The following is a 17,838-nucleotide window of genomic DNA, read 5'->3' on the forward strand; positions in this document are numbered from 1 at the left end:
GGGGCAGTATGCGGCAGAAATGCGACTGATCTGCTGTGAACGTCAGATGAAGAAGGCAGTAGCAGGTTCAGTGCGCTGCTGCCTCACAGCGTACAGAGCAACATCCAGTGAACTAGTCTGCCTGTCTGTGTACAATACAAGTGTTTTCTTTCGTACCATAACCTACTAACGTGTCGTTGTTGCCGCTACAATTCTAGCCAGTTTGGATATTTCTTTCCCACAAGGACTGCTAGCATAAAAGGAGCCCGAGAAGACGCGCGAGACTTTGGGAGTTTTTGTTTAATTAATTTATTTTTATTTTATTTTATTTTGGACAAACAATCCCATTTTGCTGTGCTTGCTTTAGCCTTTTGCCACGCGAGTTATATTCCACGTCCAGAGGAAAGATGAGCTTTCTCTTGTAAGTAATAATTGTGTCAAGAATGCTTATTCTTTTGCCTTGTCATAACCTTTTATATTCGGAAAATATATCTGCGGCTTTAGCATTGCATAGACAGCTGGCTAGCGATAGCACAATACGGGCTACGACTATTTCCTGCAGTCACCTTCGCATTGCTGCCTTCAGTACATTTTTATATTGTAACAATTAACATCGGCAGCTATAGTAGGTTATTTGCAAATCAAAAACGCTGCCAAAAGTGTTCTGCCTTTTAACTTTGACATACATAGTGTCGTTTTTAACAGATACGTTGAGTTGTCTGGCTTGGATATTTGCTGGTGTGAACACTTTGTTGCCACGGGCTTATCCAGACCCAATATGACAGTTTGAACAAATCAATATTAACCAATCATTTTTATCAGAGTAACACGCCTGTGTCGTCAATATTTAGTTAGGTATGTACACATCTTGTCTAGGACTGAAATCAGAAGGTGGAAGAGTCTCTTTAAAGGCGCCCTCTGTTGAGGATGTGAGGATGTATAATTAGGCAAATGAAAGAGAAGTCAAACAGACAGTCAACCTCAAGGAAGCATTTACTCATTAGGTCACCACCTATAACTGTGACTCTAGGCTACTGAACTTGCAACAACTAGTTTGTATCGCTAGGAATTAAGATTCAAGATTCCTTTTGTTTGTCATTGTTATGTAGGTAGTGGTACATAAAAACGAAATGATGTTTTGCATGAATAACCACCTCGCAAGACTTAAGTTCAACTTCAGAAAAATATTAAATACTTATTCAAATATGTCCTTGTACGCTTTACAACAATAAAAGCCTCCATTGTTTTTTTCTTTGAAGCATAAAATAATCATTGTTTGATCAAGAGTGAAGAAAACAGATATGTGTTTAGCTCCAGCTATTGCCTAATGGTTGGTTTACAAGTGAATCAAAAGCACATTTTAGTTGAAGAAGTACTCATGGATAAAATGTTACTTTTTGACTCGGCTAAAACCACTGTTCCTTAACAAAATGACCATCTTCTCTTGCCCCCGCTAAGAAAATAAACACAATTCATAATTCCATAAAATGATAGAGAGAATGTTGTTGTTTGGTTTTTAGTGCCTGGCTGTCATTGCTCTGATTAAAGAGGAAAAATGATTTAGCGTGCGTGAGCTAACTGTGCGATGACTGAACAATTCCTGTTTAATGGGGCATTGAGCGGGTTTGAATGCAGCACCTCTTCACAACACATGGCCTCATTATGCGTTATACACAGAGAGACATACTGTTCTGGTGCCCCCCCCCCCCCCCCCCTCTCACCAAATAAACAAACATCAAAAACTATGGCGTCAATAATAACTGAACTTGTTTGGTTTAATACATATAATAAATGCTCAGTCCATTAATGATTTGATAACATTGCTTAAAACTCATCTCTTTGCTTTGGCTTTAAAAAAAACAGTTCGAACTTGTCATTTTGATGCTTGAGTCTTTGCTACTATTTATTTATTTTTTCTTCATGTTACTTATATCGGTTGCTTTATTTCAAATGTGCTATATATAAATATACTTTGACTTGACTAGTTCCAACTGATCCTAACTTTTTTTTTCTGCTAGTAAAATCCCTTGAGGAGTCACCACCATGTGTGAACTCATGATTTGTCATAGTATCCGACTGCTGCCCACACAGTTATTATGATGACCAACACAGTCTTTCTTTATGACACCGTTTGTCTTTCCTCTGTGACTCACACAGTGGGAACCGCTCATCCAAGACCTTCAAGCCCAAGAAGAACATCCCGGAGGGCTCTCACCAGTACGAGCTGTTGAAACATGCCGAGGCCACGCTGGGCAGCGGGAACCTGCGCATGGCCGTCATGCTGCCGGAGGGGGAAGACTTAAATGAATGGGTGGCAGTCAACAGTAAGCAGCAATCTTATTATACCTTTTCCAGACCTGCATCCACGTCCTTGATACACCTTTTACCTCTCTCTTGAGTTCAGTTTCCTGGCAGGGTCACATCACCTTGTAGCAGTTTTGAATGCAATAAAAGCCGATTTAAGTTTGTAACTTGCCAACAATTTCCGAAACCAATAATGTTATAACTTCTTGCCCTTATTTTAATACGTTATTACATCACTGACTGCATGCAATAGTTAGGCTAAGTGTCATGGAAGTTTGATACTTTATTGCCAATATTATTATATTATCAATTCAAGTTAAGTTTCTACTTTTGAATGATTTTTCTCTTTAATCTCGGCCTATAATATAAAAATGTATATCAGTGTACATACATTGTTGGCAAAAAGTTATAACATTGATTTGTTCAGATACTTTATTGGCAAATTACCGTCAATACTTTATCGGCTATGATTACATTCAAAACGGAAAACTTTATTGGCAATTATGATGTTATCAGCTGTTATTACATTGTTGGCTGCTAAGCACCTTGCGTGGCTTTACTTTAAGTTATGACTTTTACACCAGTCACTCTCCCAAACGTCTTCCATATTTGCATGCTCCTCAGTAGTCCTGTTTCCCTGAAAGCTAAATACATCCACATCAAGAATCAGTTGAGGGTGAGCTATCGGTGTGTGCGATCTTGGCATTGGTTCTAAAGGGCGCGTGCATTCATGTTGGAGGAAGGCCCTGTGAATGTTAAATAGACCTCATTGTCTGCGCTGTGAGGGCCTTGTTTACTTTCCTCTAGATCGAGACAAATGGTCCGCCTCAGGAGAAGTTTGATTTCCTCCGGCGTCAGTAGAACGGCCCACATAGGGTTTGAGGCATTCAGTGTGTCCCCCTCGAGTTGTTAGCGATTGAATTTCTTATGTAAGGTCCATTTTTCTTCTACACTGGTGAAGTAATATTACAGATGCTACACGGATCATAAGATCACGTCACAGTTCATTAAAACATGTGATCCTTTAAATCTATATATATTTTTTTTTTGCTGTAAGTTGCAGTTGATTTGCATGTTTCTTTGTTTTTCCCCCAATGCATTTTGGGAATCCCTCTCTAGCGTTAGCACTGAATTAGTGTGACTACTGTATTTATCCACTGTTCATTTTATTAACACATTTTTCACATTTTAAATGTGTGGGAAAAAAAAGCAATATTCGTATTCTTCATGTAAGTAGAAATGGATGGATGTTAGTGAGTGCTAAACAATCTGGTTTTGACTTGTTCAACTAAAGGGAAGTGAGGTCAACTTCTCCCACCACAGAGTCTTTATGACTCTCCTCATGATCTCTGCTCACGAGGAGCACTTCACTTCAGTTTGTCTTTTGGCACTTTGTTTGGTGGGATAGTGACAGTAGCTAAGTTATCTTACTAGTGTGGTAAGAAAAGTCAAGCAAACGGTGATATAGTGTATAGCATCAGGTTTATTTTCAATCAAGAATAGCAAGAATTCTCCGCGGAGAGGTCACCGGTTCCAACACACGTAAGTATGTTACAAGAAGTGACAATGTTCACTCAAAATCATGGACTATTTAAGGACATGGTAGGAGGCGGGTAGACAGGTAAGGCTGGGTGGGGGGAAGGAGGGGAAGGCAGGTTGGGAGGCAGACAGGTTTTGAGATATACATTCATATTATAATCGTGGGTGGGGCAGGCTGCCCCAGAACAGCAGGAGGCTGTCTGCAGGAACATTGTCACCTTTCAAATGTATAGTCAGGCTGGCTCCACTCGGGAGATTGAGGGGGATGGTTGAAACTACATTTCAGTTAGTTTCACTAAAACACATTCAATGTATGTTTTATACAGGCCTGTAGCAAATGTTTCCTATTTCATTAATAAGCATTCTAACATTTGAATCCAGACATACATCATATGCAAAATCCGCCACCACACTTCTCTCTTTTTATCATATTATGATAACATAAAAGATAGCAAACCACAGTAAGGCAAAACATATAACAGGGAATAATAAAAAAAACCTCGTAAGGAAAAAATATAAACCCAGGACAGGCCAAGATTAACACAAAATGAGAAATTTGATCAATGGGAAAAAACCTCGATAAGCGTTGTAGAGGAAAACATTAAACCAAATCTCTGTGTAAAAGAAACAAAACAAAAGTTTAAGGCCAAAGATACAAAGAAAGCAGAAACCAAAAGACGATAAGGCAAAATAGTCCTAGAATGCCTGTAAAGTTCAAAGAGCCCCAAGGGTAGCAGAAAGGCACGGACAAGCAGCAAAAGCCACCACTGGAGGCAAAAATCAAGTTCATCGCCATCCGAAAAAGGACAAACCTTCGCTTAAGGTCATCTGCCAGGGTGTAGGGAATAGGGGAGCTGTGGAGGATGTGGGGAGCTGATGGCAAATCCAGTCATCAGGGTGATGGCTGCGTAGTCGGAGGAGTGGGAGGGGTTGGGGTTGTTGGTAGGGAGGGGGGGGGGCAGACATTTTCCATCAGGTCTGAAAGCATGTGTGAGTGAATCCGGGGAGGGGGGCATCCGTGGTGCAGGATAGGCGGCCATTGCTGGGGGAGATGGGGGTCGTCTGGCTCTCCTTGCGTCATCTTCCTCGTCGCTGCTGGTGCTGGTCCAGCTGATGTCATCTGGTCCATGCTGGTGGGCTGTAGTCCTGTAGGTGCCTCTCGATCCGTTCGCTGTGACTGGCAAGGATCCAGGTGGTCCGTTCTGCAACCTTCACGGCCGTCATGGAGGAGAGGAGGAGTTGAAAGGGTCCTGTCCCTCGCTTGCTTGTCAGAACCTCCGTCTGGGAGCCATGACCACAAACCGATCCTCGGGTGGTGGCTGGTCGTGGTAGTGCATCCTTCACCAGTCTGTGGAGAGCAGAAAGAGAAGACAGGGGAGTGACCGTGACAGTGACAGTTGACAGTAGGCGTGCTTAGAAAAGTTGTTTGTGGGAAAACTCAAGTATTTTGTTTAACGGCAGTCATAGCCGCTATGGCAGCCAAAAAGAAACAGTTTGTAAAGGTATCACATATGCGCCCTGCAACTACTTAGGGTAGGAAAAATAGCATCAAAAGGGTTGTCACTAATATGTGTGTGATGGATGCAGAAATCACCGTGAAGTCAACTTGGCCTTGCTCTGAGGCCGGATGCCGTGAAGCAGAGTCAACCCCTAAAGCTCCAGGTTTGGATGGGACAGTGTAGGCTTTTCCAGAACAGGACAGGACAGGGGGAAACACTGCTGCATACACTGTGACGCATAGAGGAGAGAAGGATATTGTTCAAATATAATCAAAGAGACAGCGACATGAGGTATCAACATGGCAAATTGAGAAAAGCCCACTAAATCAGCTTAAAAGGGAAAGAAGATAACACTTATAGCAGAAAGTCAAAGCCATAAATAACAACAATGTTGACTTGTCAAATAAACAAAGTGATCTTACCTTTTGGATGCAGTCATCAAGCAAAACGTAACCATACTAAACTTACCGATTGGACCTGCAAGGCCAACAATGTAAACTGGTGAAACATCAACAAGTTTGCAGCAAAATGTTGATAATGTGCAGCAAATAAAACAAAACAAATTGCAAAGTTAGTTGTGTTAAAATGAGTTGTGTTAGGTTTTAGGAAAACCACAGAATGCGAGAAACAGTACAAAGAAACATAAAAGAAAACAGGTATGGGAATAGCATGAGATGAGCATATTTCCAGGGAAATAATCAGCACCTACAAGAGTCGGGAAGCAAAGATGAAGTTAGTAGCAAAACAAGAAACAAGTTTAAGTAAAACTTAAACGATCGCTGCACGCAATAAATCAACTGAAATGCACACCCAAGTGTACAGAGTTAATCCAAACAACAACAAAAGTCAAGCATAAAGAAAATGCTGGAACAAGTTTAAGCAAAGCTTAAACGATCGCTGCGCGCAACAGGAAAACTGAAATACACACCCAAGTGTACAGAGTTAATCCAAACAACAACAATCCAAACAACAACAAAAACACAAACATACAAAAATCAAGCATTCAAAAATGCCGGCAGCAAGGTGACCAATTTGGCTAATGGTCAGACAGACGCCAGAGATTCCACACAAAACACAGAGAGAGAAAAGGAAAGAAAAAAACAAGCCAACTGACTGATTTTTGGCAAAGCCAGAGATCAGAACTCTGTACCCTCACACATAAAACACCCCTCAAACTCAACCAAAACTATAACAACAACAACCCTCTCACTGTCTCACATGTGCTGTGAAGCACACAAAGTAAAAACTATGAGGGAATTGGCTATACAGTAAGTGGGCTATCAGTGGGCAAGGGCAATCTCTATCGCTTGCTCTGGGACAGAACCACAGAGCACTATACACCATCTCTCCTACTCTGTGTTGCAAAGATAAAACAGCCCACAGTCAAACAGGCTAAACCAACCTAAATGTAGAGCCTAACAAATTGCCAAGTTGCATGAACACGAGGGTTCAAAGGAGAAAGAATGGAATAGCAAACCTGCAGGAGGAAAAGTTAGTGCAAGCAGCCAAAAACGTTTCATTTATAACGGAAAATAAATGTCTGAAAGGTGAAAACTGTTTAGCATTGCATGTTTTAAAGGCATTGATGGCCGATCAAAACGGTGAGTGGGCTATCAGCAAAAGTGATTGTCACAGCGACAGTGGTGCAAGGCTATAGTGAAACAAGGGGGAGATACTTACATAAATGTAAAAACATGGGTTTCTGTGCTATTGAGAAGTAAAATGGGCATGTTGGCTGGGCCTACAAAAGGGGGATCTAAAAGAAATGAGCAATCAAGAAAACAATACAGCTTCTTTAAGAGTGGCTGTGCATGTTTATCTGTGGTTTAAAGAGATGTAAATGAGGGAGTTTGGCTTGAACCAGGACAAGTATTTTCTAAAAACAGATGGGCTAGTCCTCTTTCTAAAAGGAGGCATGTAGTAAACAAGATTAATGCTAGAAACAAGGCAAAAGTGACAAGTACATGGAGACAGGCTAGTCCAGCCATGACTGCAAAAATGAGAGTAGCCCTTTTTGCTACAGAGGATTCATGTAAACACAGGAGGTGTAGACAAAGGCATTTGTTAACAGAGTCATCTTAGGTGGCAGTGTCCCTGTCGTGCTGAAGGGAGACTGAAAAACAGACAGAACAAATTATTTTAGAGATGGGAAGAAAACAGCATTAAATCAGGCAAGTTTAGCAAAAGTCCCCAAAGTCAGGAAAAACATTGGGGGAAAACACAGTCAATCCCAGTAATTTACACATGGTGAACACAAGACAAAAGGCCATGGTCAGGACGGAGGATTAGACAAAAGGAAGATGCAAATGATGAGATGGTTGAACTAAGCAAAACACAGGGAGGATACCACACCTTGGAAGTGGGCCATAGCAGACGAATAATAACAAGAGAAATACTCTAAGCAGAAGGTAAAAATGGCCACCTTGGTTGGCCCAAAAGTGTTTAAAAGTAAATTGGTAAAATAGCGAACCTGAAAGCCTACATTCGACTGAGGCATATCCATAAGCTAGGCTAGATAGAAGAGCAGACATTCACAACAGTGACCTAGGGAATCGTCGCTTACCAACTGGAAGAGTGTTTGACGCTGCTCCTCTGCTGGAGAGAGCAGCGGAAATGAACATGGAGCCAAAAGAGCCCACAGGAAAAGCCTCTGAAAGAAATCACACACTAGCAAAATCAAGTGAAAACACGTCAACCAGCCCCGAAGGCCGGCTCCTGTTTTTGCGTGTGGCTAGGTCAGCCACAGAAAATGACTTTGCACAATGTTCCCTTCAACAGGACAACTCCAAACTCAAAAAGGAATTTAAAACAGATAGGCAGCTAGCTTTAGACAAAGTTAATGGCAAGGCCATCTGAACAGGGAATTAAATGGTAGCTAAAAGACATATGATGCCTCAATATCCTAAGGCTACAGGCCTGAATGCTAAAAGTAAATGGTTCGAAGCGTCCTGTGGAGCCTTCGCTAGTCAATTGTCACCACCACGGATGGGGCAATCGCGCTTCCAGTGCCCGGATTTCTTACAATGGAAACAAGTATCGCGGACAACTTTGTTATTACGAGATTTGTAGTTGTTCGAATTGTAGTTCTTATTTTGTCTGAAGCGGCCATTTTGTGCCCGCCCACTCTCGTTCTGCGTGCCCTGAGACATCGCAATCGCGAGGATAGCCTGGTGAAGCTCAGATGCTCTCGCCTCCAACGTCTCTGTTACCTGCTTTTCCAGAAGTAACTCCACGTGGGCTGCGTACACCTCGATCAACTGAAGCTTGGCAGAAGCCCAAGAAACACACAAATGTTTAATCAAATCAGCGTTTTCCTTATGCATACCGTTAAAGTAAGCGTAACGTAAGTGGGCTTCGAAAGCTGTAACGGGTCCTTCGTTCAGATTATCTGGGGTGGGAAGGCCACAGAAGTCCTTATGGACTATAGTTAGACGAGCAAGATAAGAGGCTGTAGTCTCGTTACCGGTTTGTTTACATAGAGAGATTTTCACCAAGTCAACTTTGGGCGGAGAAGCAGAAATGCAAAGCTGGGCCAAGTCGGTTAACCCTGTACTGTAGAGCGCGTTGGAATCGAGATTGTTTGTGTCGGAAAGGGTAGTACAATCACTATATTGTAAACAAGGCGAATTTGGATTGACTAAATCATCCCGTTTGCTAAAAATCTTCCCCATTGTAAGGGAAGACACAGGAATAGGAGCACAACACAAGTTTTCTTACCTTTCCCTTGTGGCGCCCTGGCTAGTTAATCACAAAGCAAAACAGAATGAAAGAACAACAAGACAATACAAAAAAACAAAGACAAACAATAAAACACTTATGAAATTTCAAAATTCTTGCTATTTGATCGAAAACAAGCCCCACCAACACAAATATCTTGGTCTGTAAAAGGGTTAACAATTCTAGTTTAATCTCCCAGAAGGACCTGTTTAATAATTCAGGCTTTCCAAGAAAACCAAAATCTCTCTCTCTCTCTCTTTTTTTTTTTTTTTTTTTTTTGTAAAACACAGAACTCTCCACTGTCAACAAAACAACCAAAATAGAGGGCCAACTCTGCCCTTATGCTATGTTCACAAGAAGGGAAAAGTTTTAAAGGAGTTAAAACCTGCTGGAGAAAAGAAAATTAGTACAAATGAAAGCACTGTCCAGCTGCTTGTCCCGGTCCGTCAACCGAACAAGTAACATTACCAATTACTAAACTACCTAAAACCTTCCTCTCAACCTGCTCAGTTCAACTTGAACAAATAAGACTAATTCGTCAATTCCAGTCCGGTGCTTGGCGGAAGGCCATTCAGATGCATTAACAGTCACACAGCACCCGGGCCGAAGCTAACTCGTGGCTGTTCACTTTGGCGTTCTAGCTTTATTACATTAATGGTTAATTAAAGTTCATGCTCACTTCCAAGTAAATTTAAACGGGAGAGTTTCGCTCCGACTGTAGTGTAAAAATTCCTACAGAGATGTCCTTAGAAGTAATCCTTTAACCCAATTGTTGTTGCTTTAAAACAAAACATATTCTCACATACCGATTCGGAGGAGATGACAGAGTTTCCCCACGGGACGGCCAACAGAGGTCCTCTCTGTCCCGAAATGGAAGGGCTTGCTGTTGTCCGGTCCCGTGGACCCTCTGCCGGTGTTCTCCTTCCTGGAATTAACTCGCCAATTACTGTGGTAAGAAAAGTCAAGCAAACGGTGATATAGTGTATAGCATCAGGTTTATTTTCAATCAAGAATAGCAAGAATTCTCCGCGGAGAGGTCACCGGTTCCAACACACGTAAGTATGTTACAAGAAGTGACAATGTTCACTCAAAATCATGGACTATTTAAGGACATGGTAGGAGGCGGGTAGACAGGTAAGGCTGGGTGGGGGGAAGGAGGGGAAGGCAGGTTGGGAGGCAGACAGGTTTTGAGATATACATTCATATTATAATCGTGGGTGGGGCAGGCTGCCCCAGAACAGCAGGAGGCTGTCTGCAGGAACATTGTCACCTTTCAAATGTATAGTCAGGCTGGCTCCACTCGGGAGATTGAGGGGGATGGTTGAAACTACATTTCAGTTAGTTTCACTAAAACACATTCAATGTATGTTTTATACAGGCCTGTAGCAAATGTTTCCTATTTCATTAATAAGCATTCTAACATTTGAATCCAGACATACATCATATGCAAAATCCGCCACCACACTAGTCAATGTACACAAGACACATTCAAATGCTTCTTTTCTCATCTCCCCTCTCAAGTTACCACACTTTTGAGGGGGTCAGAGCGCAGGGTCAGCCATAGTACAGCACCCCTGGAGCAGTTTTGGGTTTAGTGTCTTGCTCAAGGACACAATGGTAGAGATGGTGGGCACCGTAGATGTAATAGCAGCCACCACTAGTTTTACTACTAACACCCTCCTGTCCGGTGCCGGGGATCGAACCAGAGACCTCGTGGTTACTGGTTTTCCTCTAGGACATCCTACCAGAGAGAGGGTTAAGCCGCAAAGGCCTTAAGTCAGAATTGACCTTGGAATGTTATGTGGTATGAATGCTAACTAACTAACTAAGCCTCCAGTGGATTTATTTAGCTAGTTCTGTAGCTCTGCTGTCTCATAGCATTCACCTCTATGTCAGTCTCTGGAGCCTTGACACACTCTGTCACCGTGACGATTACTTTGGCACCTGTCACTGCAAAGTCAACATGTTGGTCAGATGGGAGCGCGACAGACACAAGCTGCATACCTGATTTATTCAATACTTTCCCATTCTCCAAAACCAGTGGTTATGTGTGATGTAAGAAAGCTAGCGACCTAAATGTTGCTCAGTGACATGGCAGGACAAGGAAACATTTTATAAGGACGATAGGACGATTAACAGCCTTGAAATATGTCAAATTTTGTGTTAAGTTGCTTTTTTATTTTATTTTTTATTTAAATTTTTTTGAAATAAAGAAGACATTTATGAATGAATGTTTTAGAAATCTGCCCTCTCTCCCTCACAGGTCACGAGCCAGCGAGCATCACGTCGAACTTAAACAACTCAACTCATTTATAGCCTGCTTGTCCGCGTATGAATACATGTCTTTATTGCAGACAGCGGATCTTCTCAAATATTAAAATGAGCTGTTGTCCCCTTTAAACAGGACTTCTCACAGCACAGCAGCTGTTCAATATGTTTTTTTTTTTTTTCCTATGAGTTCAGCTATTATAGTGGAGTACGAACACTCACGCTGCCAACACTTAAAAGGTGGAGTCAGCGATTCTGGAGAACACTTTTTGTCAAAATCGGTGAATCTCCTCACGATCCACTACTTGTCTGTTCTGTGTGTGCGCTGAAAAAAAAATCCAGTGTTAATACACAGCCTAGACCCTGTAAATGGGTATGTTACTAGCTATGGTGGGCCCTCTTTGTTTACATACCAGTTTACAGAGCCTAGGCTGTGTATAGTAACACCAGATTTTTTTTTCAGTGCTTGCACAGTTAGGGGATTGTTTGGAGATATTCACTGATTTTGACAACAACAAGCGTTCTCCAGAATCACTGACCCCAACTTTTAATAAACATCTCCAACTCATGGACAGCCAGTATTGTTGGCAGTGTGCCCCATTGCGATAACAGTAGTTGCAGATAACTTGAGTGTGTGGGCCTTGGTCTACTAAACGTTTTGACTATGCAGGGTTGGGTGAGTGTGGGATGGGCAGTTGTGGTAACGTGATGCCAGCTATTTGAACTGTGGCACACACACACACACACACACACACACACACACACACACACACACACACAGTATTTGGTTTCAAGTTTGCTCGATTTGAATATTTATAGATGTATTTTTTTTGCCTTTTTCTTCTTCTCAGCGGTGGATTTCTTCAACCAGATCAACATGCTCTACGGCACCATCACAGATTTCTGCACGGAGGAAAGCTGTCCAGTCATGTCTGCTGGTCCTAAGTAAGTCTTTTATCATAGTGGGTCTGTTAAGTATGTGGTATCATTGAAACCAACCCACAGGCATTTGCTTCACTCATTTAGTCCGTCAATGCTATGCAGGGCGTGTGTGTGTGTGTGTGAGAGGCGTTGTCATCATCAAAATAACTTGCACCAGTTAGCATGAAATGTGAGAAAGCTGAATTAAATCCAAATTGCATGTCACTGTGCTATCATGTGAACAGATACTGTAGGAGCCCTTAGTAGTGTGGCTTCATGCTTCTTCCAGGCATAGCAGATTCACAGTGGAGGTTTTATGTGCGTGTGACTCGAAGAGAAAATTGAACGCACAAGATTTAGATTGGCTCCTGCAAAGTTGAAAGGCTCCATATGAAAATGATGTGTGTGTGTGATGTGTGCAGACTTGCCTCTGCAGCCCTTTTGTAAATGTTGGCAGTGAAATATCCTTTTGCCTTACGTAAGTGATGAATGCGTGTGTACTGTGTGTGGATCCCTTTTTCTGACCTAACAAAATGGAATACACAAATATTTTAAAAAATCTAACACTTTCTCATGTATATTTTTCCCTGTAGGTATGAGTACCATTGGGCAGATGGAACCAACATTAAGAAGCCCATCAAATGCTCTGCTCCCAAGTACATCGATTACCTCATGACCTGGGTGCAAGACCAGCTTGACGACGAGACGCTTTTCCCCTCAAAGATTGGTATGCTGTTATGTGTCCTTTTCCCTTTTGTTAGTTTGATGTGTTATCTTATTGTAGAAGGACCTTGAATAGGGTTCAACTTTACACACATACCAACACAGTTCTCAACCTCCCGACCGGCAGAGGCTTGCTTGTGCCGTCAGAGGGTGGAGCCTTAATAGAGTTGGATGGCAGCCAGCACAAATACATGTCTCATCTCTTTGCGGTGGTACATCTCATTTGGATGGAGACAATTACTAAAAGTGCTGCCACAGAATAGGTGTCGGTTTTTAAACAAAGGACCCCCTTATAAATATATTTTTTTCAATATGCACAAAAAGGTTGAGACAAAATGCCAAAAATAAACCCGGGACATTTGTGTTTTTTAATAACGTTTTGCTTGTGAGTTATTGATCCCGGAAGTTCAAATCTGTCAATATGTCTTTCTTTACTCCCGGCAATTTGACTTCATTCTTGACACTTTGTAAAACTGCACAATAAGAATTTTAAAAACATCATCCTCTCATTTTTATAATGCTCTTCTGTACATCCCAGTCTCTTACTTTAAATGGTTAATATGCCTTGAGTTGTCACGCTTGTTGTCCTATGAACATAGTCAAGTAGTTAGATGACTGGGGCCACGTGCATGTGTGTCCAGCCCTAGGTGCTGCTGGCTTAATGAAGAGCTGCCTGTCCCTTCGGTCACACAGCCCTGTTTTGAATAATTGATGTTGAGTCATAATGTAGATAGATAGCGTCACTGTCTCTCTGTACACTGCAGGAAGAAGCCTCTGTAATCCACACAGCTGGTCACTGAATCATGGCGGAACTGCACAACACATCTGTGCTGCAGCAAGAGAACAGTTTCCATGATGCTGGTTCCGTGTTACTCAATCACTATTGTTTGTGCGCTTCCCTCAGATCAGATCATGCTGTGGCCTGTGTGAAGACATTTCAGATTCTAGAGAACACCGTATTCAGTCATTCTTGGAACTATTCTTTAGTGTTTGTTACAACTTGTGCTGAATTCAATTGGTTTTTCGCTGCCATTGCGCTGCAGCCAAAGCAGCTAGACGACGTCATTGGTAACGAGCGTGTACAATGAAAATGAATGAATGACTGCCGGGCTGCCACTGACACTCATTAAAACTTTGAGCCCAAGTATTGCAAATTGGAAGCATTCTGTTCTCTTCTTACAAAGTGTAGAACTCCCCACACACTGAAGACAGTGCTTCTGACTGAGGCGCTAGCTTCCTCTCTGCTTCAAAATAAAAGTCAACTCACAAATAAAAGTCAACTCATATTTTAATGTGAAGCTGCAGCCTGTTCAGATGTTCTGTTAGCAGTAACTTAACGCTACAGAGGGAGTTTTTTTTCTTCACATTAGCTGGTGTTTAGGGGATTACCAGTGGTGACATGAACCCGGTAGAGTAGTCCAACAGGGCACCAATCAAGGCTAAACCAGACTTGATGGAAACACTTTCAGATAAAGTATCAAAGGATTTTTCAGCATGCCCAAACATTCTTGATATTTTTGCAAGCAGTGCATCGATTTCTAGGCAAAGCTTTTATACAAAGAATAAGACTGGTAGACATTTTTTATCAACTGGACCGCTCACTGTATTATCTTAATCAATGGATGAACTGTATGTTTCATGAGACTCTAAATAACAGCATGTATTCCTTGCCCTCCCTTTCCCCAAGGTGTCCCCTTCAAGCGTAACTTCATGTCGGTGGCCAAGACCATTCTGAAGCGGCTGTTCCGGGTCTACGCTCATATCTACCACCAGCACTTTGACTCTGTCATGCAGCTGCAGGAGGAGGCCCACCTCAACACGTCCTTCAAACACTTCATCTTCTTTGTTCAGGTAAAAGAATCGCTGTTCTTTGAATGGTGCCTCTTATGTACAGTATTTGTCACTTAAAAGGTAGAGTCAGCGATTCTGGAGAACACTTGTTGTCAAAATCCCTTTTTTGTCAAAGTAAGTGAATATCTCCTGACGATCAGTTACCTGTCCGTACTGCGTGCATTGAAGAAAAAAATCCAGTAGTTATAAACAAAGCCTAGTCTCTGTAAACGGGAATGTTGCTAGTTCCGTAGGGCCCCCTTTGTTTACATACTGTACCTATTTACAGAGCCTAGGCTGTGTTTTTTTTACACTGCATTTTTTTTTTTAGCGCACATACACAGTACGGAAAGGTAGCGGATCGTGAGGAAATAATCTCTGATTTTGACAAAGTGATTTTGACAACAAGCATTTTCCAGAATCGCTGCCTCCACCTTTAAGTTGCTATAAAACATACAGTATGGTTTCAGCAATAGAAACAGTACACAGTTAATAATCTAATAGTGTTTGCTTCCCTTTCCTTTGTCTCTCTCAGGAGTTTAACCTCATCGACCGGAAAGAGCTCGTCCCACTGCAGGAGCTGATTGAAAAACTGACCACCAAGGATAGATAAACAGCCTTTATTTTATTGGTCTACCTAGTTTTTTGCACAGATACCCTACCCCGCCCTGCCCTGGCTGTATGTATGCAGTATATGTATATATACTATATTTCCATTTGGGGAAATGTTTTTATGAAAGGCCGGGGAAGAAGGCAGGGTCTTGATAAGGTTTAAAGGCACCAGGACTAAATGCAATCAGGGATTTACAGACGGAATTGAACACACCACATATTTAACATATGGCAGAAAATGGGTTTAAGCCGTACGGATAAATAATCCCCAGTATTCAGAAATGGCTTATAGTTAGGAGAATATAGACATATGTTCATTAGTATTCTACTCTACAGATTTATTTTTTTTGCTTGGATTTTTCGGCAACACAGGGCATTGCTATGCTCCTATGCTGCGTTCAATACAACTCGGAAGTGGAGGATTTACCAGTTGCAACCTTGTTTTCTGACCCAAATTCGGGTTAGATGGATGTGCTCCGAGTTTACGAGCAGGAACTCCGACTTTAAACAGTATTCCAGTCGTATTTTCCTAGTAGGAGGTCGAAAAAATATCACTTCCCAGTTGTCTGGAACGCTTTGAGGTTGGAAAAATCGGAAATTACAACTGGGAAATCCTCCACTTTCGAGTTGTATTGAACGCTGCATTAGGATTCCCATTTCCAACTCACTCGTAGGGACGAATAGTGTGTTAGCAAAAATGTTGCTGTATCATGATAGATGGGGCTTTGTTGGTGTTCATGCAAGAATTCAAGCTAGCCTTTTAATATGCCAGTGGAACGGCAGAAGCTATTTATTTTATGTTAATATACTACATACAAGCATATGGGTTGCATTCTGCTACTGTTCACATCTGTAATAACAGCCCATATCTGTCACTACAAAATAACCCTAAGTGCCTAGCACGGCTCATAATTGCCCTATATTAAAACGCGAGCGCTCTAAGAAGACAAAGGCCATGTAATACCACTGACTTGATTGACGACACCCTTTTTCTATTTGTACGCTAACTTGGATAATACATTTTAAAGATAACTGTATGCTTACACACCAACCATATCCTTATTTAGTCAGAAGGTCAATTTAAACCAAGTGTTCTGTGCAGGTTATGATAAATGAATGTGTTGGAAGGAGTTAGAAGTGAGTGAGGCTAGAGTGGTAGTGATAAAGCAGGGAGTTAAAAATGAACTTAAAACTATTAGCGTTTTCTAGTGATGTGTGATCCTGGTTACTGTTTTTTTTTTTCTCCAAAACTTTATGTAGAAAGAAAATTGTAGGAAAAAGTTTAAAAATCCTTAATTTGTATATAAATGTCCGCAATTAGATGTTAGCGCTGTGTTTGTCCCAACCGCAACTGATTTAAAAGAAAATACAAGCGATTTTTGAATTGGATTTAATGCTGCATCCCTTGTTATATCTCACGACGAGCCATAAAAGCACTTTTGAACAATTTCTTCCCTGACCTCTCTCTCTCTCGCCTGAATGTGTATTCTTGCATAGACCGTGCTTTGTGAGAAGAAGCCCGCCTGTATCATGTGACTGAACAGCGTGTGTTTCCTCCATTCCTATTTCCCCAAAAATGAATGTTCTGAATTGCTTAACCTTCCGCTGAAATTTGGCTTAAAGGCACAAATGAGATTCCTTCTGCTTTTTTCCGTGTATGTGTACGTACGGTCTGAGTTGTTTGTGGCTATTGTGCTTCAAACAGCAGATGCATGTACCCTCCCTCCCTCCAGTCTCAAAAAAGTGTAGTTTACTATGCAATAATTGACACTACAACAACACCAAAAGGGTTAGCTCATCCATACTTTATCTTTAATAGTTGTTTTTATAGTGCTTGAAAAATTCTGCTGTATGATAAGAGAGATGATAGAAGTGCTTCTCTTTTCAGGTTTGATTTCAGAAACGATGACATGAACATTTTATATATTGTCTTCGGATCTGAAATGTGTTACTGAGAGGTGTAATACTTCAATGCACACATGTAAATACTTGAGGGTTAGAGACCTGTGTTACAAATACGTTTCCAGCGAGCATGGAGTGGTTAGCTTTTTGGTTTCAAAGAATGCATCGAGTCTTTTTAGAGGCTGCTTTTCCCCCTCCTCCCTTTTTATTATTTGACTATTAAAATATTGTTTTGACTGTTGAGTATCCTTTTTTTCTTCCCCTCTTCCTTAGCTTTTACTATTATTATGAATGTTACTGCTCACCAGGTTATCTGAAAAAATGTATTAGAGAAATCAGTCATCCTGAAAGCGATCTCATCCTCCTGAAATGTCCATAACATAGCCTATTGCCTACGGTTGTTCCTCCGTGACTGTAATAAATGATGAAATGTTTGTACATAATGGCTTGGTCGGGGGTTTTCAAATGCTACTGAATTGATTTATGCTGTTTACAAGACAAATAAAGGTGGTCTTGACTCTTTGAATGATGTGTGTATGTTGTT

The 17,838-nt window shown here is 41.5% G+C and overlaps 1 protein-coding gene across 1 annotated transcript; it reads left to right on the plus strand.

Annotated features, from left to right (window-relative positions):
• Nucleotides 1-72: 72 nt before the first annotated feature.
• On the plus strand, nucleotides 73-17,814 carry LOC307264875 (MOB kinase activator 1B). Its single transcript, XM_080046412.1, has 6 exons — nucleotides 73-400; nucleotides 2,137-2,303; nucleotides 12,158-12,251; nucleotides 12,821-12,954; nucleotides 14,638-14,801; nucleotides 15,316-17,814. The coding sequence occupies exons 1-6, from the start codon at nucleotides 387-389 to the stop codon at nucleotides 15,391-15,393; spliced, it is 651 nt and encodes a 216-aa protein (XP_079902538.1). The 5' UTR covers nucleotides 73-386; the 3' UTR covers nucleotides 15,394-17,814.
• The last annotated feature ends 24 nt before the right edge of the window (nucleotides 17,815-17,838 follow it).

This window comes from Ammodytes marinus (genome assembly GCF_949987685.1).
Source record: "Ammodytes marinus genome assembly, chromosome: 18".
Classification (NCBI taxonomy): domain Eukaryota; kingdom Metazoa; phylum Chordata; class Actinopteri; order Uranoscopiformes; family Ammodytidae; genus Ammodytes; species Ammodytes marinus.